Genomic DNA, 23,992 nt, shown 5'->3' on the forward strand with positions numbered 1-23,992 from the left:
AAGCCGGGATTGAAGCATCTCAACACCATGATGATGGAGCAGTGGTGATGAAAGGTCATGCTATTGACTACAGCCCAGTGTAATGGCTGGACTGTGATTCACGTTTAATGTCTAATAATGTCCATCATTATTCATTATCCATCACACGTGGAAAACCCGCTTCTTCCGTGGAGACGCAGTACACGGTGAATGGTGAGGGCAATACAGACTTTCTTCCCTTAGGTGATATTAAAGGAATGTGCAAACGCATTTCTTCATGTTCACAGAAACTTCTTGGAAGACAGCATATATCAATCAGAACCATGTCAACTTGCGAAAGCTAACAGTGCTAACTTAATTAATGTTTAAAAAAAAATAATGAACTGCATTGCACTTTTTGGATTCTAAACCAGATTAACAAGTTATAAAGCAAAGTAGAGTGCCAGGACCAGCTTAGCCATTTAAGATAATAAACTCTACTCATACTAAATACTTAACAAGCCCTTTATCAGCAGGCCGACCTCGATAGAACCACATAAAAGATAAGTACTACTAATCCCACAAGATTTAGGGACAGCTAATCAATTATTTGATAAAAATCATCAATCAATTAATGCCAAATTAAATTAGAATTAGTCTTCTTATATTATTTTTTTTCAGTCGGGTAGGCAAATGGGTTTTGCTTTAAACATGGCCACATTTTTCTTCTGATCTTTGGATTTTTCAAACTATTCTAGTGTTAACACCTGCATCGATGCTAAAACATTACATCCAATATCTAGCATTAAGAAAGAATCATTTTTAATTAATCTGTACCAATATCAAGCTGTACTGACCATTTACAGCAGTATGCAGCAGAGATATGGTCAAAGATCAACTTGACTCTTTCAACTGGCACTGGGCTTATGTGATAACACAAAGCTGTTCCATAGCAGTGTCTCTTTTTTTGATTGAGTCTCGCCAGTTCTCAAGGTGGAGCTCAGCTCCACGGAGCTGAGTGGGAGGTCACGGCTGCTGGCCCCGATCTCTGACCTATGCGTTCGCTGGAGTTACGGACATGCCCTGGCTCTGGACAATAGAAAAGCAGAGTAATAAGTGTCCTCAGGAGATCCTGTCTGCGCTCCGATATGCAGCGCCCGGGGCCACAGAGGAAGGACAGGCCGGCAAAGCAGAGAGGTTTCCAATTAAGACTGCTTTGTCACGATGCTCTTGTGCACCAACAGGAGGAGAAGAAATTTCACGTTCACTCACCTGTGAAAGCCCCAGGTATATGGACACGGTCTCGGAGATGTACAAAAACCTCCCCTCCTTGTTTAGTGCAAATACAAATCCATCCAGGGACTGTGGAAGGTGAGAGAGAGAGAAAGAGAGAGAGAGAGAGAGAGAGAGAGAGAGAGAGAGAGAGAGAGAGAGAGAAAGCAGGTGAGATTGTATACACACAAACAACTCATTTTTCAAACCAGAGGTAAAGCTGCCTCTCAGATATCCCTTAAAAATAGTTGCGGCCATAATCGCAGGCCTCTGAGAGGTCATTAGCACGGACCAAAATAACGGAAATCAACAGCCCCATATCACAGATTCAGCAACTGAAGGACTCATGAAGAGCACATGAAATTATATCACTGCAAAAAAAGCACGTATTCGTATTACTAAGAGTGCCCAGCCTACTGTAACGCTTCCCAGATTACATGCTTATAATTAGGGACTTTGGCTCAAGGAAAGGAGTAGAGAGATCCCTGCTGGAGATCCAGAGACGAGGCGTCCAGCAGGCAACAATTAAGACGCTGAGGTCAGCAGGGTTAATTACATATTGTCCCCTACTGATTCTGATAATCTGTAGGGCTTGCTAAGCACAGGCACGAGACAGGAGAGGGGTAAGGGGGGTGTAAATGTGAAAAAGCTTTCCGACAACAAAACGAAAGATGGAGAAAAAAAAGGAAAACACTGCAAAATGTCCCAGCCGATCCGATCACCTTTTTATGAAAATAAAGTTTACACAGATGGGGTAAGGGAGTGATATTCTCTCTCTCTCTCTCTCTCTCTCGTTTATTTCCAACTCTAAAAAGAGCAGCAGCAGCTGGCGAGAGGAGCGCGGCTCTCTACCCGCCGATAAAACAGCGCAGCCCCAGGCTATTTACAGCGCGCTGATATGCAGCTGACAACAGGAGCTCCCAGCGCGGCCGCCAGAGCCTGCCAGCGTCCCTCACACACATCTGCTGGAGCCCACGCTTAGCCTCCACTTTACATTGCGCTGCCTTAATGCTCGCTCTGCCGTCTCCTATGACACTTTACAATGCACGCTGTAGGATTCAGCACGTTTGAACACGCTTTACGTCAACGGTGCTAACGCTAGCGCTGACACTGGGTGACACTCTGTATCATGTTATGCTAATAGCGCCGTTTCGATTGTAGTAGCTAGGGCGCCTCTAAACCGTGCTTGTGCTAATATGCTAATAGCGCTGCTTTGATTACAATGGGCCCGCTCGAAAGCTCACGCCAGCGGCGATGCGTGAGGATAGACATGCAACTCCACGCCAACGGTGGGACACTACCCAGCCCACGTCGGGCAAGAAATGATTAGCATGTGAATGACAGGAACAGCTTTACTCCAAATGGAGGGATATTAATGTGACTTTTTGAGATTAGCGGCTTTCAGATTAAAATAAGATAACAAATTAGACATAAATAGTTTTTTTTTTTTTTTGGTAGAAAATAAAACCCTTGAGGTGATTCTGCAAGAATGGAATTACTCTGAAACTGAATTAATTTAAATGATATACTATGTACATTATATAATTATATACATTCCTTGTGTCATAAAATGCATATAACTACAGCCCCTTTTCTCTGTGGAGAGAACCGCTGTAATTATACATTTAAGCAATGCATGTCAGTGTGCGCTCCCACTGTTAGTTCTGTAAAGTAAGCTGTGGTATGTTTAGGTCCTGTTCTTGGAGCCATCCTCTGTGCAGAGGATGCTCATGCTCTGTGTCATGAGACCACCCTTCCCCCTGCCCTTTGAAGGATCTCCCCTCAGCCTCTCTGCCAGGGGGTGGGCGTCTGTTCAGGCATCGACATGGCCGCCCGTATCCCCACAGGCCCGACCCTGGCTGTCAGCGAGGACCCCCGGTGGTGGCCTCCAGTCGCTCTCCAATCATCTTCAGGCTGCAAGGCGCGGGAGCGACGGGGCGGCAGGGCAGGTCTCTGGAGGAACCCGTCTCCGCCTGCCTCCCCTCCATGACAAACGGCCCCTGTTTACAGGCTAACCACTGGCTAAAGTGCCCTATAAATCACCCTGCAGACAAACTTCTGGGGGAGAAATGTGTTACATTAGGATGGGCTTTTTATGTCATTTGTTTAAAATAGTCATGCCTTCCAAGACACCCCTCTCTCTCTCTCTCTCTCTCTCTCTCTCTCTCTCTCTCTCTCTCGTGCGCACGTGCTCTCTCTCTCCCCATGGAGGGTTGAGGGCTTGAAAAGCATCGAGCAGGAGTGAAGACTGCCCTGCCTGAGGACCGACTCTTTGGCCCCTGGCTCTGGCCCCTGGCTTGACCTTTGGCAACACGCAGCAGGTGAGATAAGTGGGGCTGCATTAGTTTAGGGCAGACAAGCTGCTTCTCGTGTTTAGGACTACAAATAAAATGTGTTTTTGCACAAATTCATCTGAATCTCTTGAGTCGGGGAACTGAACGTTGTTCCTTTTAATAAAAATAATCTCGCGGATTAGGGCTCCGATTCGCAGCTGTTACAGACACCATTGCGGAATATTGTTCAAGGTTTAAAAATAACGTATAAGAGAGATGCTAAAGTTGATCGATATTTTTCATCACTTTTGGTTTAAAATTACTTAGGGTCAAAATGGAAAATTCAAAACAAATATGGACAAATTTGAACACAGCTATCTCAGGCAACCAGTCCAGATCAGGGCTGCAGCTAGCAGCCCATGCCTGTATCCAAACCATGCCTGTATTCAAACCATGCCTGTATCCAAGCCATGCCTGTATCCAAACCATGCCTGTATCCAAACCATGCCTGTATCCAAGCCATGCCTGTATCCAAACCATGCCTGTATCCAAGCCATGCCTGTATTCAAACCATGCCTGTATCCAAACCATGCCTGTATCCAAGCCATGCCTGTATCCAAACCATGCCTGTATCCAAGACATGCCTGTATCCAAGCCATGCCTGTATCCAAACCATGCCTGTATCCAAGCCATGCCTGTATCCAAGCCATGCCTGTATCCAAACTATGCCTGTATCCAAGCAGTGTCTCTCTTCCAGGTACCTCATGTTTCCCTAACAGAGGACAAATTTGTAGGGGCTGAAGGACACGGGTTGACAAACATCAATCTGCTTGCTGTGCCCTGTCCGGAGTCGCCACGCGGCCACATTAGCGTGCGCGCCGCACGCCAGCAGAGACCGGCCTTATTGACTATTACCATATCATTAGCTATTAGGTCAGACAAAATGGAGCAGGAGGAGAGGCAGGGAGAAGCAGGGCAGCTGGTGAACGGGGCACACCACATGTTCAGACGCGCAGAGTCCCCTCCTCTTCTCCCCTCGTCCCCCCACCCCCTCCAAACTCCACCACAGCCCTGCCCCCAGCCTATCAAAGAAGAATCACTGCAATCAACACCTCCAGCAGGGCGGCAGAGCCGGGTCTGGTGGACTCGGCGTGTGTTTGAGAGTGTGAGTGTGAGCGCGTGTGTATGTGTGTGTGAGAGGGAGAGGTGAGACCAAGAGACCAAGAGAGAGCTCCTACTGTCAGAAATAGATCTCAGACAGATCTCATCACTAACCCTGCCTTCTCGTTCACGTACAAACATGCTCGGTAGGACGAGCGAGAGAGATGTACGGGGGTTTCTAATTTAATGAACCAACCAAAGCAAACGGCCGGCCCATTACTGCTCTGATCTTCCCTCTTGCAGACGGTCGAAACTGACAGTGCTCCACTCAGATTCATCACTCTTACTGGTTTGGGGGTGGCAAAGCTCGCGCGTGTGTGTGTGTGTGTGTGTGTGTGTGTGTGTGTGTGTGTGTGTGTGTGTGTGTGTGTGTGTGTGTGTGTGGGAGGGGATATGGTGAGGGACATATGGACAGAGACAAAATTCAAGTGTACAGTGCCTTGCGAAAGTATTCACCCACCTGGTGTTTTTCCTGTTTTGTTGCATTACAGTCTAGAATTAAAATGGATTTTTATTTGGATTTCATGTAATGGACCTAACCAAAGGGTAATTTTTTTTCAAGTAAAAACCAAAAAGCATATGCAATAACCCCCTTTCCCATGAAACCCCTAAAAAAGATTCGGTCTAACCAATTAACTTCAGAAATCACATCATTAGTTAAGGTCCACCTGTGTGCAATCAAAGTGACATCATGTAATCTGTTACCTGATGTCAGTATAAATACACCTGTTTTGTCCCCTGAGTCTTCAACACCTCTATGTAAGCAACATGACAACAAAGGAGCTCTACAAACAGGTCAGAGACAAAGTTGTAGAGTAGTATAGGTCAGGCTTGTGTTATAAAAATATCCCAAACTTTGAACAACCCATGGAGCACCAGTACATCCATTATAACAAAATGGAAAGGATATGATACCACTACAAACCTGACAAGAGAAGATGGCCCATCCAAACCAACAGTCCAGGCAAGGAGGGCATTAATCACAGATTCAACAAAGACACCAAAGATAACACTGAAAGAGCTGCTACAGACCACTAGACCACTTTAAGCCACACACTCCTCAGTGCAGCTTGATGGAAGCATGGCGAGAAAAAAAAACATTGCGTCAAGAAAAAAATTAAGAAAACATCTTTGGAGTTCACTAAACAGCATGCAGCAGACTCCCCGAACACATGTAGGAAGATTTTCCGGTCAGATAACACTATGACACTATAGCCATAATGGGAAACGCTACGTGGTGTAGACCCAACACTTCCCATCACCCTGAGAACACCATTCCAAGAGTTATGCACGCTGGTGGCAGCATCATGCTGTGGGGACAGTATTCATCAGCAGGGACTGGAAAATCTGTAAGCATTGAAAAAAAGATGGATGACATTAAATAGAGGGCAATTCTTGAGGAAAACCTGTTTCAGTCCGCCCGAGATTTGAGACCATTATGGAGGTTCACCTTCCAGCAGGACAATGACCTTAAACATACTGCTAAAGCTAGACTGGAGCGGTTTAAAGGGAAACATTTAAATATCTCGGAATGGCTTGAAGCCCAGACCTGAATCCAACTGAGAATTTGTGGCAAGACTTGAGGATTGCTGTACACCAAATGAACGCCTCTCACGTGAAGGAGCTGGAGCAGTTTGTCTTGAAGAATGGGAAAAAAATCCCAGTAGCTAACTGTGCTAAGCTAATAGGAAAATAGACAGAGAGACTAGCAGCTGAAATTGCAGCAAAGAACTTAAGTGGATATTTATGCTGACTAAAGATTTCTTTTTTGTCTTAATTACTGTTTGTATCACAATCTAAAATATATTGCACCTTAAAGTGATCGGCACATGTAAATGAAATGGTACAATCCCCCATAAAATCCATTTTAATACCAGGTTTTAATGCAACAAAACAGGAAAAACTCCATGGGGGGAGAATACTTTTGCAAGGCACTGTATTTGCAATAAGGAAAGCGTAAGAGGGCAAGAGAGAGATGGAGAGAGTTAGATAGCGAGAGAGAGAGAGAGAGAGAGAGAGAGACCATGATGATGGGCGTTAAAAGAGATCTTATCAGAACTTCTCTATTGCCATGGGAGCTGTGAAAAATATATTTTTCTCTGAAGTCAATTTTGAGGCTGACAAGCCATGTAGAAAAGTGTAAATATGGATGCTGAGTATTGATTTATTTATTGAAGGCACAAGCTCAGGGGGGATGCTCAAATCACTCATCTCACCCCATGCTGGGGCCTCCTTCAAATAAGAACATCGTTATAATGCTTATTTCATACGGGACTTAGTGCTGGAGAAAGGATCTCCGCTCCCACTCAACATGACACATTTATTGGCCCTCTTTTAAAGGCTGAGTGACCCACCGCAGACACCCATTGTCCAAAGGCACTAGCATGCTCGTAACGCTGCGTACACGTGTTCTTAGGCCCAGGATTTCCCCAGCTCACTTCACTGGGATGCATTCCCTCACTGCAAAGACACTGAGCAATATATTGCTCACTGTATCACCAACTGACCCACTTTACAGAGAACCGCAGTACAAAATACAGGAAAAGTAAACATACAAATATGCGCATGCTTATACTGCCTAAATAATCCAAATAACATATCTCATTACATGCTATAATCACACAGAGAAAAACTAAAGAAAGACTGCCATAAGCCATGTCATCCACAGTCTCCCCCCAACATAAACATGAATGTTGTTCAGCTCGTGTGAACAGCATGACATCTGAAATGCCTGTAACAAGATCATTGTTTTTAGCTGCAGCCCGCTGGCCAAAGACTCGGCTGATATATAAACTCTAAATTAGCACACAGCGTCAAGGGGGAAAACGATCGCCACACTTCAAGAGCAGAAAGAGAATGTGGGCACTCCTCTGTCCAAACTGCCAGGCTTTGGAAAAGTTCCTTCAGGTGACGAGGCAACAATATTGTTTCTACCTCCCTGTGTGTCTGGATTTAATTAAGTGATAACAGTCACCTTCAGGTGATGGCAAAAGACAATAATATCTGAGTTAAGAGAAAGTGCTGAGAAGACTGACTGGGCTCTTGCTGTTATCACTGGAGAGAGAAAGAGAGTCAGAGACATTGAGTGTGTGTGTGTGTGTGTGTGAGTGTGAGTGTGTGTGTGTGTGTGTGTGTGTGTGTGTGTGTGTGTGCGTGTGTGTGTGTGTGTGTGTGTGTGTGAGAGAGAGAGTCTTCTGTTTTTCACCCTTTACAAACTTACGATTTCTTGACTTTAGCCAGGTTAGGCTCAGGAAATATTTTCTAAGTCTAATCTGGGATTTAGCTCAACACTAAGAGGATTAATTCTAATTTGAATTCTTATGTGTTTAAACACAGGCTTAATAAAGTGATATGACGTCCATACAAACCAATGAGATGCCTGGCTGTTGCAGGACAGGCCTGTCTGCTAGCAGCTGACACTAAACCCACTCTAAGGTTAAACTCACGCACACACACACACACACACACACACACACACATACATACACACACACACACACACACACTGTGTGTGTGTGTGCCATGTGACCTTGTGTAGACCGAATACCCTTGGGCTAACTCCTGCCGGAAATGAAAAGAATGAGCTGAGTGAATGTGAATGAGGACCTTCCACACCATGCAGAAAAGAACAGAGCGCTCACAGTGCAGGAGGAAAACTACAGACAGTTCACCGGGGCCATTAAAATGATTACGAACAGTATTTGATAGCACAGCATCAGAGAACCCACAAAAATATTATCTATACCCCACCCTCAGACTCACACAAACTCAAAGTGGACAGCAGGATGGTCTAAAAATGAGGTTCTATAGGTCTTGTTTATACATCTCAGGCATACTTAGTGGCTTATTAAAAGCATTGTAGTGCTATACCTCTGAACCTCTGCATCCATGTGAAGTGTAGTGAGTGTGAGCCTCCTTCGAGACTGAGCAGGGTCTCCCCTGACATACACCCATCATCAGAGAGCCTCTATCACATTAGAATATCATTACAGTGTATTCAGCTCGGAGGTAAGGGCCTGCGGAGTGGCCCCTGGGTCTCAGGGAGCTACACTCGGGGTGTGTGACTCACACTGAGGTCAACGCGACCAGATTGTGGTCATCTCTCATGCACACTCAGGGCGCATGATAGGGTCTAGTGCTCTGCTGAGTGGCTATCGAATCACAGCGTCTCTGTAAAATGGTTCCTCTTGCTGTGATGAGCCAACGTAACTGAACTGTTTCACTTTACAAGTCGACGGACCTGACGCTTTGCGGCTGTTTGATATGCTCGCTCACTCTGAATAACACATGAGCGCAATAAATTCCGAATTCAAAGTTTGCTGTGGCGGTCCAAGACTGGCTAGGCTCCTGGAGTCCTACAGGCAATGAAAGCCTTCAAACTGACAAGCCTGATTGCCTTTTCTACTGTTCTACCTATTGCCACTCAGAAAAAGCCTCCAATCCAAACAATGAGTGTGCGTGTGTGCGTGTGCGCACACACACACAAACACACACACACACACACACACACACACACCCCTCACTGATGCCTCTTAAGAAATCACATAGGGTCTGACCACCACAGTCTAATTATGCTAATTGTTTCAATGCCCTTGCTTTATTTATGCGTGGTGGCTAAGATAAATAAAAGGAAATTGCTTTGGATCTAACTGTATTCATTTCAGAATGCAAACTAGCTCATGTTTGTTATGAGATTGCTGATCTGTTTACCTCTGAAATTCTGCAGGTAATTGCAATTTTGATTGTACATTTATTTTTCCCTGTGACAGTCCCAGGACTGCGCCTGTCTTCTGGTTTTATAATTAAACGCTTTGTAATATTTAAGCACACCAAATCGAAAAGAAAAGAAGCACACATTAGAATATTTTATTCAGTAGACTGAATAGCTCACTCTGGGGGGCAGGGATAGGCTCCCTCGGTGGAGATGCTTGATCTGAATGCTTCTGAACTTTTGTTGATGTGTAAAAGTGGAGTGTTGTATCAGAGGACCAAACGGAGATCTGGACTCATGAAAGGAGTTGTTCATCAGGTGGGTTAAAATATACCCCCCCCCCCCCCCCCCCGCCCCCAAATTGATCTCTATGGTTTACAGAAGCGAACTGCGTCATTACAGGGAGACAGTAATGCAGAACTGGAGCCTACATCTATGTCCTTCATAAACAGGACAAATGTGTGAATGTATCAAACCTGTATGAGAATTGTCATATATAACCATATGGTTACACTAGCTAGCTGTCGTAGGTTTGTTTAACTATTAAAATGAATTGCCGCTCAAATGCCTTATGACATTAAACTGCCATTGAATTGGACTTTCCATAAGCCTGATGCTATAATGTTTGTCTGTTTAAGGTCGTTTTATGCAGTACCCCCCCTCTCCCCCTCAAATTATACAGAAATGATCAAGAACAACTAGACACACTAAGCAAGAGTGTGAAATGAAGCCAAAACGATGAAACATCCTTTTAATGACCTGGGTGTGTGTAGGAACCACGCTAGATGGGTGTCTGGTCCTAGTCCAGGTCCTCAACAGATGCTCGCCACGTTCTGCTAAGCCGTGTGACCATATTCCCTCTTTATGAATGCCAGAACACAACTGTGAGACCAACAGCAAAAAGGCTTTTAAAAGCTTGGCGTGACATTCCCCTCTTCCCACTTCATCCGTGCCACCTGAGGAGTGTCCTCTGCTAATATGGAGTGCACTGTAGCGGTGCTGGCCAAGCAGTGGCTGGCCTCCCGCTGTCCACAATCCCACATGACTAGCAACCCAACAGAAGCCATGTCAGGCCAGCATCCAGAGCATCGCAGCTGCGCAGTACCAAGAGCGAATAGCAGACTGCCGCGTTCTACCCTAATTAAAGGTTTTTTTTCTTGGCTTTTTTTTTTTTTTTTTTTTACAATAATGCTGTTATCTGAGGCTGTCTGAAGCGGACCGCTGCAGTGTTCCCAACACAGTCCGGCACACAGCCTGACCAACACTCAGTTCCTCCATCCAGACACACCCTGCCCAATCCCTGCCCTGAGACTCAACCCCACCCCTGGGAATCCAGCCTTCATCCTCAGACTTACTAGGATTGGCCTTTTCAAAAGTTCTGCCCTCTAGAAAACCAGGGACATTACAAGATATTGTTTATCTATTATAATTAACAAATACTAGACACTAAATGAGCAGGTAGAGTTCATTTCATTAAACTGGAGAAGCTCCGGTAAATTCTGCTGTACTATACGACCACCTCCCCAACTAATAAAAGCACACTGTCATATTTGTTTAATAAGCACAACAGCACAAACACAGCTGAAGCCCGAATCCGTGGGTATGGACTTTAGGAGCCTGCAGCAGAAGAGGAAGGAAGCGTGAGGGCGATGAATTCATTTATGCTTATGTTGTTATCCTGTGGCATTACAATTTAAACAAAAAAGATAAAACAGCAACAACAACCCAAAACGGAAACAGGTTTTGTTGCTCTCCATGTTCCTCTGCTACCGCCAGACAAGCGTGCTGATTTCTACATTGTATTTGTGCATTTATGTCTTATGTGAAGGGGCAAATGTGCTGAGCGTAGGAGACTATTGACAAGGCCTTTGTATGAGCCGGTAAAAAATGAGCCGCTTCCTACAACACATCCATAGGAAACCTGACGCAGGGGGCCGCTGTCTCCTCACCCCGGGGCTCCAGGAAGGTGTGGGCCGCACCAATCGATGGAGAAGGACCCCCTTCCTCTCGCGCGCACGACTTAAGATTCTGCAAAAGTTCTGGTCTGGGGACCTTCGCCTGATACAGGTCCTGGAACAAAACCAACATTAATCACTCCGGCAAGGCCCGCGCGCTTTAGCACAATGACTCGCCCACCCCTGCGCGCGGGCGCGGGCCCTATCACTCAGCGCGGCCGCTGCTCTGCGGCGCCTATAGGGCGTGATAAGCAATCGCCGGGGCCCCATATTCTGTTAAATCACTGTAGCCGCATTAGCCTGAATAGAGAGGGCGAGACAGGGAAGAAAAGGAATCGCTTCACGCCGCCCCTCACACCGATGCTTATCGGGCCGCTGAAGAAGACATTTGTCTTTTGTCTGGATTGCCCTTGACACATCCTTCAGGGAGAGGAAGTCTTGAACCTGTCTTTGTTTTGAAGAGCCCTCGGACCTCGCGGCTTTAATCCGGGTTAAACACCGCGGGGTCCCGTGAGCGTTTAAGCATCCCCTCCTCCGCTCTTTGATAAGCGGGCCACTGGACCTCCCCTTTCTCTCCTTTTATATATAAATATCTATTCAGGGGTCTTAACTCTGACCGGGAGCGGTGACGCCAGCATTGTGATCTGGCTCCAGGGGCCACGATCCAAGGATAGCGTACACCAAAGCCTCCCCAACAGCCCGGAAACTCCAGAGCTTAGGCATGTCAGAGCCATTTGGACACAGTCTCACACAGCCTAACTGAATATAGCAAATCCATGAACTGTTTGAGATGAAGCTGCCAAAACACTGCGGCACTTTCCCATTAGTACTAATGTGTCCTGCATTTTTGTTTGTGATGCTGATGACAATCGTCATAGAAAACAAGTAATAATACCAATAAAAACAAAATCTCCCCCCCAGCAGCTCCAAACGCAGGGGGATGCAGCAGTGTGGAGGGGGTCTCAGAAGCATATGGAAAGTTATAGGGCCTGGCTCCTCTGAGAACACATTTAACAGCAGAGTAACGGCCCCCAAAGCCGCATTACGAGCCCATACAAGCCCCTGTAAAAGGCCTGGCACTGGCTGTTAAGGAGAGCTGGGAGCACGCGTGAAGCCTGCTCCTCCAGGAGGCAGCAGGGGGCTCTACGGGACATGATTTTAACGACCAACCAGACGCAGCCATTACTGCTCCGCCCCCTTTACATTCATTAACTTTTGGAATATGTAGATTACAGGAATAAAAAAACCAAAGTACAATAAGTTCATATCCATTTTGCTATTGAATTTTTTCATTTTTTGTAGGACTACACTGAAATGTGTAATGCTTTATGTCAGTGATGAAAGAGCTTGGGAGAGAAAAAGTAACAGCACAGTACGGGGAACGTGTGCCACTCTGAGATAACGCGAGGCTCCTGAGGGACAGGTGATTGTGGAGGAACACAGTAATGTCTGTGGCAATGTCTGCACACTTGACACCAGGGTCCCATTTCTGCTCTGGTCTTCACTAACTGCTGGCCCTTAATTCACACCTTTTCACACACTGAGCATAGAATCTGATTATGAAGACTGAGAAAAAATAAATATTATTTCAGAAAATTAATGCCTAATTTTTCTTCCAACGTAACAGTTAAATAGAAATGTTTATTTTATAATTGTTCATTTTTTAACATAAATTTTTGTTAAATTTCACAGATGATAACATACTACAAAGCATAATGGTGGTCAGAGTTCTGGGTTCTGGTCACAGTTCTGGGTCCTGGTTACTGTTCTGGGTCCTGGTCATAGTTCTGGGATCTGGTCATAGTTCTGGGTTCTGGTCATAGTTCTGGGTTCTGGTCACAGTTCTGGGTCCTGGTTACTGTTCTGGGTTCTGGTCACAGTTCTGGGTCCTGGTCACTGTTCTGGGTTCTGGTCATAGTTCTGGGTTCTGGTCACAGTTCTGGGTCCTGGTCATAGTTCTGGGTTCTGGTCACAGTTCTGGGTCCTGGTCACTGTTCTGGGTTCTGGTCATAGTTCTGGGTTCTGGTCACAGTTCTGGGTCCTGGTCATAGTTCTGGGTTGTGGTCACAGTTCTGGGTTCTGGTCATAGTTCTGGGTTCTGGTCATAGTTCTGGGTTCTGGTCACAGTTCTGGGTCCTGGTTACTGTTCTGGGTTCTGGTCATAGTTCTGGGTTCTGGTCACAGTTCTGGGTCCTGGTCATTTTCGCTCTCTGTTCTGACCTCGTGCTGTGCGGCTATAGTAAGTGTAATGAGCCCATCAGGCTTTCTTCACACTTTCTTGGGTTTGTCTGTGGTTCTTCACACTCGTTTAAAAGTGTTAAATGCAGGCAGCGGTGCTGCAGTGCTGAGGGAGGCTCAGTGCTGGAGTGAAGGGTTAGGGGGACTCCTGCTTATAACAAACGTAGTGACAGGGTAAGATCAAGGGCCGCACTGACATTCTCACTGCAAAGGTCAATGTATGGCGATGCCGGCGATGAAGAAATGAGCGCTCTGCCATCATTGCCAAGGCAAAAGGTCAGACGCAAGCTGATTGGTGATAGAACTATCAAATTAACCAATCAATACACGGCTGGGATAGGAGGAAGCAGGGCCTCAAGGGAGAGGAGACAGACTGGACCAAATGCCAAGATGTCAATAGCTCTACACCAGAGAGCACCAACACAGGGTGGAGGAGAGGGATCCCCCCCCCACACACACACGCACGCATGCACACAGACTTACCCCACCCCATGTTCTTCACACTAATCTGAAGGAATTTTGTAGCAGCAGTTCAGTACTACCATACCCTGTAATGGAGGCAAGCGTAACTGAAGCTAGGTCGGATATTCAGGACAATATTCGGAGGCCGGTCTGCAAACACTGATGGAGAGCTGCTCTTCACTGCCAGCAGGAGAAGTCACTCTGCGAGGAGCATTGAGTACGCGGCTGCCCGAGGACGATGGCCAAGCAGACGAGGACATGAACAGGACGTAAGTGTGTTCTGGAGTGTGTTACGTGCGGCGTGTAGCTGGCCGCCTCGCTACGAGAGCCTCTAATCCTCTTCTACATTTACCTCTACAGCTCAATATCACTTCAGCTCCAGCATGAGTGCCTGGCCGTTTTGAACCTATCTCCTGTTGAGAGGGCCTGCTCACAGAATACCCGCTCACCCCCCCAGCTTCCAAACACCAGTCCACTGAGCCCAGGAAGCCCACTGAAGGTGAGCTCATCTGGGGATTAATTGGGCTGATTTATCCACGTCACTCAGGCGGAGGTGCTGGTGCCCTCCAGCCCACAGTGCTGGGACGTGATGATGTGGGTAGGGCTTGGACGTGTGCCGCCCTCTCTTGGCCTGCCGCTGAGGGAGGCTATTGGGTGGGTGGGGACAATGGCAAAAGCCAGACAGCCAATTAGGAACAGCCAATGGGGTGAGGTTAAATAAAAACAAAGGCATGGCGCACTCTCCAACCCTCCAGCATCCTCTCTATTCTCTGACCATTTCTTTCTCTTTCTCTTTCTCTCTCTCTATCTCTCTTTCTCTCTCTCTGTCTTTCTCAACATGCCTTGCGTCTCTTGATCAAATGCTAATTAATCAGCTATTAAACCACCTCCCCTTGTACAGGATTGTCAATGAGCAGGTCAGTATTTCACTGGGCACTGATTCAGCGGTGAACACACACACACACACACACACACACACACACACACACACACACACACACACAGCTGTTCCGCTGGAGATTTATTTGTGTTTGCATGGCTTTGAATCCATTTTATAACAGGCAGGGAGTTCCTTCAAAACATATAACCAGTATTAACCAATCATATATAGCAGGATCCAATCATTATTTTCTAATAATAAAAAGATGTTCATGACTTTTTACTTTAACGTAATTCACTCTAATAACACAGTGTAATTTTAGCATGTATATGTACATGCATCTTTCCCAAAAGACTACTGCTGTTACTCTTATGCTGTATTTGTCCTATCAAAATGCAAACCCTGAAAATCTATAGACAAACCCTTTCAGATCGTGCATGCTGACAATAAATGTCGCCCTTTAAATCATTTCTGTGTTCTCAATGTGTGCCTCTCTCCCCAGTGGCCTAGCCCCTGCATTTCCAATTCAGAAACACTGCGAACTGAACTACCAACAGTTCAAACTTCTATTGCAATTAAAGAGCATCTCGAACACGCAGCACGGAGCCTGCCTCTCTGGCTCTGCCGGGACCGTGTCAATTTTGGATGCAATTAGCAATTCTTTTGAGCCTAATATTCATGCAGTCGTTATTCAGTTGAAGTGCTGGTGAAATATGGTACATACATTTTCATTATGAGGCCTATCCAAAGGGAGATGCATCAAACAACCAGATTTCATTTGCATGTGTTTTGCTATTTGTTATAAAAATTGCTGTTTAAGAAAAAATGAAGACAGCTTGGTACTTTCAACATGTTCTTCAATTAATCACTGTATAAATTAGTGTTAATCAGGAGAGTGAGATGAAAGAAGCAAAATTAGGAGCAATGAGAATACGCATGCTAAATATGCCCAGTTTAGATAATTTAGTAATTTTTAGTAAATTAGTTTAGCAGTTTTTGGAATTTTAATGAGGCTAACCCCTCTGATGATGGATTTGAGCCAGCCAGGTATATGAATAACCCCATATAGTTCTATACAGTTTAGAAAAATAACACCATTAAAGAATCCTGCTTGTATCCACATCTTGATTCAACAGCCCATACCAACACAGCCAGTGTTGTTTGGAAGGCAGCTTGAAAAACGTACTTAGGTCGTTTGTGCTTCTGAAATCGATTGTAAGTGAAATAGCATCTATAGGGGCGTTGTTCCAACCTTCCACCTTTCCCAGAGATTTGCACCTTTCAGGAAGCTCGGAAACAAACTACGACAGATTTGTTTCTGAGTGGTTGTCGCCACTGGAACCCTATTGGGCGTGGTTCCAACAAACAAGGAGGCGCCCTGACCGACGGCCAATAGGAAACAGCTAAAATGGAGGACAGTGCCCGAGAGCACTGAGTGCGTAGACGATCAATTACATCTGCCCCACACGTTACAGTAGAAGCTCATCCTTCAGAATCATGGCTACGTTGGCATTCTGTAGCCGACGCCTAGCGTGCACAGTGAACATTCTACGATCCGACAATGCTACGCGAGAATTAATGTGATTCAGAGAAAAACAAACATGATAAAATGTCTGTTATCTATTGCACTATTGCCCAGCACAAAGGCACAGGAGTGCTTTTCTCACCAAGCCGGAATGCTTCAGTCCGCCACAGCAAATGACTTTCAAGTGGCATTTCCTATGCAGGATCAGGAAATAAGGGAATGAGTTCGATGTCAGCAGCTTGTACCGGCACTGATGTAGTCAGAGATCAGCTGTACTGGCTGAGAGAGACAGCAATCCAGACCAGTGTATAGAATAACAATAATAAACTTAAGATTGTAAAATGCATCAGGAGTACTTTTATGGAATTATCAAAAGTGGCCCAAAATCACCGGCCTTCCGTGCCAGCCCTTTCCGAGCTGTGCCGTGTCCAATCGCGCGAGGGCGTGCGGGACGCAGGTGTCCGTCTCTTTGAGTGCATTTACCGGCGAGGGGAATGACTTCATAAACACGGCAGGGTGAGCTGGTCAACACCGTGCTGATAACTTCCCTGTGTCAGACACCCCTTCTTAGTGTCCAGCTCTAAGTGACTGCCTTACCTTCAGTACACACTTCACCAGCATTAGATACATAAAAGCAGCATCTTGTGAAATCCATTAAAGGCAAAGAAAGAAAGATAAACAACAGAGTAAAACCCAGTCGCCTTTCCTTGGCCGGAGTGTTTGTACAGTTAATGGAGCACAGCCATACCCGCGTCCCTCTTTCTCTCTGCTCTTCTGCCACATTAGGCTTGCTGGGGCTTGCTGCTAATAAATCTTTTTTTAGCTAATGCCTTCCAGATGGAAGCTGCATCAGACCAGTTTAACCTTCCTAAACCCTTCCAAAAAATTCCGCCCACCACTGGCACCCACCGATTCATCCACGCCTTCCTCTGAAAGGGCATCAATAACCTTTCACAATGGCATAATGGCATTAGTGGCGGTGCTGTGTGTGTGTGGGGGGGGTGTGACGACTAGCTCAGCCTTGTTCACTGAGCTTCTGTCTGGACACATCTGAAATTTGAACTCTATTTCCCCATTTCCAATTTTCATCAGAAGCAACATTAATACAAAAAAAGTTCCTACAGGAAGGTTCCAGAATAGCAAGAATGTCCAGATGCCAGCACGATGGTGCACTAAAACAAGTGACCGAAGAGATGAAGTCAGAGAGTGTCTGGACCACGGTGTGCTTGGTCAGGTCACAGTGGGATTTAGACATTTTAGGGTGGTCCAGTTTGGCCTACTGTGAGTTAGCAGTCAGCTCTCAGAAGGTGAAGCACCAACAGTGAGCTGTAGGCTAAAAAAACCGTCTTACTGCTTCTGACCAGTAGAGGGCCTTCTGCCCTTCTCCACAGACAGAAAGCAAATAAGAAAACACAGACAACATGGTGAACGATCAGAATTTCTGAACATCATTTCAGCTTCACTGAAACACAGGTATTCCTACTGGATTTCAGTGTCATGTGCCTTGTAGCTTTTGTGTTCATTCTCCAGTAACTTCAGTCAGAAAGCATACACGACCTGCATCTATTTCAATCTGTGAAGCACCTGCACTGATTCACTGCTGCTACTCTGGGAATAATAGGGAAGTCTAACCTGCAGCGGATAAAAGCCGTAGCGTTCTGGCAGAGCGAGCAGTCAGAGTCAGGAAGCTCTGTGTTCGGCTGGAGCAGGCTGGAGTGACCGGGAGACCACGAGGGGGGTGAACGGGGCATTGTGTCTGGACCTATGTGTGTGTGTTGGGACGTCCGTGCCATATTGAGGAGGTATACATGTGGTCTGCTGTGTCTGTTGCCATTGTGTTCACCTTCACTATGTCTCTGCAGTCTAACCTCTACCTCAGATCCACCACAGTCTTCATGAATCTTTAACAATATCCATCTGTACACACACAAACACACACACACACACACACACACACACACACAGCCTCGTTTGAGTGGGCTCAAGATGTTGTAACAGGTAAGGGTGGCAGTGTGTGGGTGTGTGTGTTTGTGTGCATGTGTCTGCAGGTGTGTGCGTGTGTGTATGCATATGTATGTGTGTGTGCATATGTATGTGTGTATAAGTGTGTGTATGTGTATATGTGTGTAAGCGTATATATATTTGTGTGTGTGCGTATGCGCGGGCGTGTGTGTGTGTGTGTGTGTGTGTGTGCGCGCATGCATGCAGGTCACAGGACAGCGCTATAAAGACCATCCGTGTACAGTTCGGATGTCTCTTTCTCTGCCAGGGATTATGATTCTGGGCCAGTGAGCTGCATTTGTCTTCATTTTGTCTGACTGTCTTCATGCGTTATTATTAGTGGCTGTCAGAGCAGAGAGAGGAGGTGGGGCTGCGCTCACACACACACACACACGCGCGTGCGCATACCCCCACCCCCTTGGACATACTCACACATGCGTGAATATACACACTCACACTTACACCCCTGCACATACACATACAGATGTATATGCATGCAGGCAATGCTGCAAAATGCAGTGGAGTCTACTTTGCTTTTCTGGTAGCCCACCCTGGATGCCCCCTGCAGATATCCCATCATCCCCCGACTCACACTGATGAAGGTCAATGAGCTCTTGGTCTATGATGACAAGGCGTGATCATGAGTCTCTCCTAAAAGCCATTCATTTTTATGGCTCAAAAGAAATGCATTCTGCTCCTGACTCACTGAAGCGATTGAGTCGAACACCCTCACAAACAAATATCCCAGCTGCGCAGAGACATGGAATATTTATTTACGCAACACTCTCTCTCTCTGTCTGTGCCAATTCATGTGTGTGTGTGTGTGTGTGTGTGTGTGTGTGTGTGTGTGTGTGTGTGTGGTGTGGTGTATGTAAAGGCTGCTCTACACTCCACTGTTTGTGGACTGCTTATACAGGCAGGTTGAGGGTGAATAATGACTCCAAAGCCGTGTGGAGCAGGTACAGCTGTTACATAAGGCAAACAAGTGTGTGTGTACCTTCACCCAAGCGGAGAATGCTACTGTAATCACACAGCTGTACGGGGGCATGGCTGCAGGACACACACACACGCACACAGACATGCGTACGCACACACACACAAATACACGCCCATACACAGACACACGCTACTGTAATCACACAGCTGCACGTGGACATGGCTGCAGGCCTCTCACACACACACACACACGCACACCCAGCCTCAAACACACATTGCACACTACTGTAATCACGCAGTTGGGGTGGGTGTCAGATGGGTCGGGGGAATGGCCTCAAAATGAAAACATCTTTTAAAGCGTTCCTTTAACATTCCTTTAACATTCCTTTAACTCATTTATGACAATTCTGATTCCTTTTAGGTTGAGTTCTTTGTCCCATTAGCAGGCACCACAACAATCACACAGTGGTTAGACTAACGACTTTTAGCAGCTTTTTCAAGCCAACATGAAATCAGTGTTTACAATTGGCCCTTTTTAGTATTCCTATGGTTTCCTTACTGGGTCTATAATGATAGAAAATGGATGATATCTTACTGAACTCTCGAACTAAAAGCCACAGCAAAAAACCTCAAACTTGCCTGAGCGAGTAATTATTCCGTACATGTTAAACTGGGGACTTCTAAGTTCTGAAACTTACATATCAATGAACTTTGAAGATTTTGTTGATGTAGGCGATAATGTCTGGCAGCTATGACTGCAACATTTTGAAATGGGTCATTGTTGAAAATGACTCAATAGCGTAGCCGCTACAAAAAGCCTGGAATGAGCATAAGCACAGTTCCAGGATGATGAATAAGTGTTCAGCTCGATAATATTGAACCTGTCCTTTAGTCTGGAATATAACCTTACAGTCTTTTGACTGCTGCTCTCTCCTCGTGATGAAACTCCAGGTAACCTCTACTACACAAAGGCTACTGGGCAAGAAGAATAATAAACAATTTATCTGTGTGATGCTTTGAAATGTCAAAATGGTCCTGATGAGTTTAACTAAAAAGACTAAAAACAGAGAGAGAGAGTGAGAAAGGGAGAGATTGTGGGGAGAAAACAATCTTAAACTGAATCTTATTTACTTCTAAAGCAAAAGAAAACAATCTTAAGTACTATGTGAAAAACCAACTTGTTCCCAAGGTTAAAATCCAATATTTAAAGATACATCTAGAGTAATGGTGTATGAGAAACGAGCTCCAATGAGAAGACATTAAAAGTCCATTTTGCTGCTTTCCAGTGGCGAGGAAAGTCTTTAACACAGCTAAAACAGACCCCCTTCCTTCCTTCTCTCTCCCTCTCTCTCTCTCTCTCTCTCTCTCTCTCTCCCTCTCTCTCTCTCCCTCTCTCTCTCTCTCTCTCCCTCTCTCTCTCTCTCTTTCCCAAATCAACAGCGCTCCTCTCAGCCTCAACACCACAGCCCTCCTCTCTCTGTACAGCCCCTGGCTGGCACGTCTGGAAGGCAGCCCCGCGCTCCCCCAGCGCTGTGACAAAGGTCCTGGAGGGCAGATGCTATCAGCCCTGCTGCCTGCTTCCTGACAGCCCTGCCATGCAGCTGGCTTTATTCTGGCTGTGTTTGCCTCCACTTTATTTGGCAGATCAGAGCAGGGGGACTGAGCCGATGGATTCAGGCCCGCTCTGCATTGCCTCTGCTTTAGGTTCGTCGCGATGATGGTATGTTTAAGTGACTTTAATAAATGGTGCGTTAAAGAGCGGCTGTGTGAACGCCGTCTTAGCAGCGAATGAATCCAGAGGCTTGCGGAGGCTTCAGTGAAGGCATTTGATGAATCTTTAGTGGATTCCTTCAGAGAAACCTGACACTGGCCGACGTGTTCCTGAGCCGCCGTGGAGACGTGGACTGTGTTCCTCCAGAGATGCGTGGTGTATACCTCCACTCCACTCCAACCTGCTCTGGGTGGGGGAGACAGATCAAAGCCCGCGTGCGTCTTCGTTGAGGTCAAGGTCACTCGGCCCAAAGAGAGAAAGTTTATCTCTCCAGGAGCACTGGGACTCTGAGGAGACTAAAGTGTATCATGTTCAGTGGTCTGAACAGCTAGCTGGGCCACTAATTCACCTGCTGACGTTCCTGATTTATTAAGAGCAGCGAGTTGAAGAAGCTACGTTCTACATTTCAGTTATTTATAAAGGGTCTTTGTGAGAAACACTTGTAATTCATGTGAAGCCCATGAGAGAGAAAAAAACACACAGAAAGTGGTTAAAATTGCACTGAGTGGTGCTGGATGGCGTATCTGAAGCCTGACTGTGTTTATCATGTGCAGACCCGGCACACTGTTGCTCTAAAAAGCATGCTCTCCGCTCACAGGCAAACATAATGAAATTTAACCAGAGACAGGGCCTGGTAATCAATACAGGTGGCTCTCAATGTTCATGAACCTGGTTTCACCATAAGTAATCTCTTGCTTTTTTTTCTCTAACTCTCTCCTCCTTTCCCACTCCTGCTCTCGTTACCTCTCGTTTTTCTTCCCAAACACCCCGGCCTGCGCTCTTACCACAATCTGCTGTTGCACCGTGTGCTGAATTTGCTCGGCGTCGAGCTGACATGCCTGTTGCAGGATGTGCCTCTCTCATGTATATACTCCTCTCCAGGAAATATGTCGGGATATTGTTAGAAAATGATTCAAGAATCCAAACACATTCATATGAGGGTGTGATATTTGTCGATGATGCAAGAATTGCTTCAGTGAGAGAGTGGACCTACACATTTATACATTTCAATAACATATCACAGACCCATTATAGACAAGTACTCTTGAGGAATTTTTCATAGAGCCCATAGAATATTAATATTAAAGTACTGTGAACTTTTCTCTGAAGTATTTGATGAGACACAAAGACAGATTAGCATAGACAGCAAAAAAGAGAAACAGAGAAAGTGAGAGATCAAGAATGAGAAACAGGGAGAAAGAAGAGTATAAAGGGAGAAAGAAGGAGGGGTGAGGGAGTCAGAGGGAGGGGGTGAAGGAGTCAGAGGGAGGGATAAGGGAGTCAGGGGGGGTGAGGGAGTCAGAGGGAGGGATGAGGGAGTCAGAGAGAGGGGTGAGAGAGTCAGAGGGAGGGGTGAGGGAGTCAGAGGGAGGGGGTGAGGGAGGGGTGAGGGAGTCAGAGGGAGGGAGGGAGGGGGTGAGGGAGTCAGAGGGAGGGGTGAGGGAGTCAGAGGGAGGGGTGAGAGAGTCAGAGGGAAAGGTGAGGGAGTCAGAGGGAGGGGGTGAGGGAGGGGTGAGGGAGTCAGAAGGAGGGAGGGGGTGAGGGAGTCAGAGGGAGGGGTGAGGGAGTCAGAGGGAGGGATGAGGGAGTCAGAGGGAGGGGGTGAGGGAGTCAGAGGGAGGGGTGAGAGAGTCAGAGGGAAAGGTGAGGGAGTCAGAGGGAGGGGGTGAGGGAGGGGTGAGGGAGTCAGAGGGAGGGGGTGAGGGAGTCAGAGGGAGGGATGAGGGAGTCAGAGGGAGGGGGTGAGGGAGTCAGAGGGAGGGATGAGGGAGTCAGAGGGAGGGGTGAGGGAGTCAGAGGGGGTGATGGAGTCAGAGGGAGGGGTGAGGGATGGAGTTTCCAATCTCCTCTTTTCTTTACAGTGCAGCTACTTATTAATCCACATGCTCACAGTTATAATGAAATTATTCAATGGGATCAAATTCCTCTGGTGCAGACACAATGAGGAACAGAGAAATGAGAGGATTAGTTTCCACAGCCAGATTTGTGCTAGCTATTTGAAGGAGGAGGTTTACATATCCCGCCTCATTATTAGGAAGTCTGAAGCGCCGTTAACACATTTAGAGCTTGCTCACATCCCAGTCCGGCCCGGCCCGGCCCAGCCCAGAGGCCTGAGACCAGAGCCCAGCCCAGCTCAGCCTAACCCAGCCTTGCCCAGAGCCCACTGCCCAGAGCCCAGAGTCCAGCCCAGCCCAGTGCAGAGACCAAAGTCCAGAGCCCAGAGTCCAGCCCAGCCCACCATTTCACAGCCCGGCCCAGCCTGAAACAGGCTCCGCCCCTCCAGCTCCACCTGTCAGGTTTATATTTTTCTATTTCACATATATTGTTCTAGCAACTGGCTACTTCCCGCATAGAGCAAATGAATGTGTCCCAAACTGAACTCCTTGCACAGAGAGAATATAAACCATGAACACCTCTAACAGAGAGAATATACACCATGAACACCTCTAACAGAGAGAATATACACCATGAACACCTCTAACAGAGAGAATATAAACCATGAACACCTCTAACAGAGAGAATATAAACCATGAACACCTCTAACAGAGAGAATATACACCATGAACACCTTTAACATGAAAATATACACTATTAAAACTCTTACCATACAGAATATACAGGGGTCCGAGTTTAAAAAACTCAACACATTCATCAACTGCAACACCCAATTCATCATCTCCCAATCTGACTCGACACAAACCCCAATCCCACAGAAACACACTGCACCTGACTTTACAGCAGAGCAGAGCAGGGCACAAGAGTGTCAGAGAAAGCAGCATGGAGCACCTGCTGATAAGAAGCGCGGCAGGACAAAGCCGAGACTGTGCTTGTCTGAGCCTCTGAGGAAG

General features: G+C 46.4%; 1 protein-coding gene across 6 annotated transcripts in view; it reads right to left on the bottom strand.

The window, feature by feature from the left end:
* npas3 (neuronal PAS domain protein 3) overlaps nt 1-23,992 on the bottom strand; it is a 220,275-nt gene that overhangs the window by 78,899 nt on the left and 117,384 nt on the right. For 5 of the 6 annotated variants that reach the window (XM_081721169.1, XM_027013213.3, XM_081721167.1 and 2 more), the window contains one exon: nt 1,231-1,320. In XM_081721169.1, coding sequence (XP_081577295.1) covers nt 1,231-1,320 — 90 coding nt within the window. Of the gene's footprint in view, nt 1-1,230; nt 1,321-17,032; nt 17,175-23,992 lie in introns of those variants that run through there. The other variant, XM_081721170.1, reaches the window with a different exon arrangement.

This window comes from Electrophorus electricus, chromosome 10 (assembly GCF_041902795.1).
Source record: "Electrophorus electricus isolate QZ-2024a chromosome 10, ASM4190279v1, whole genome shotgun sequence".
NCBI classification, from domain to species: Eukaryota; Metazoa; Chordata; class Actinopteri; order Gymnotiformes; family Gymnotidae; genus Electrophorus; species Electrophorus electricus.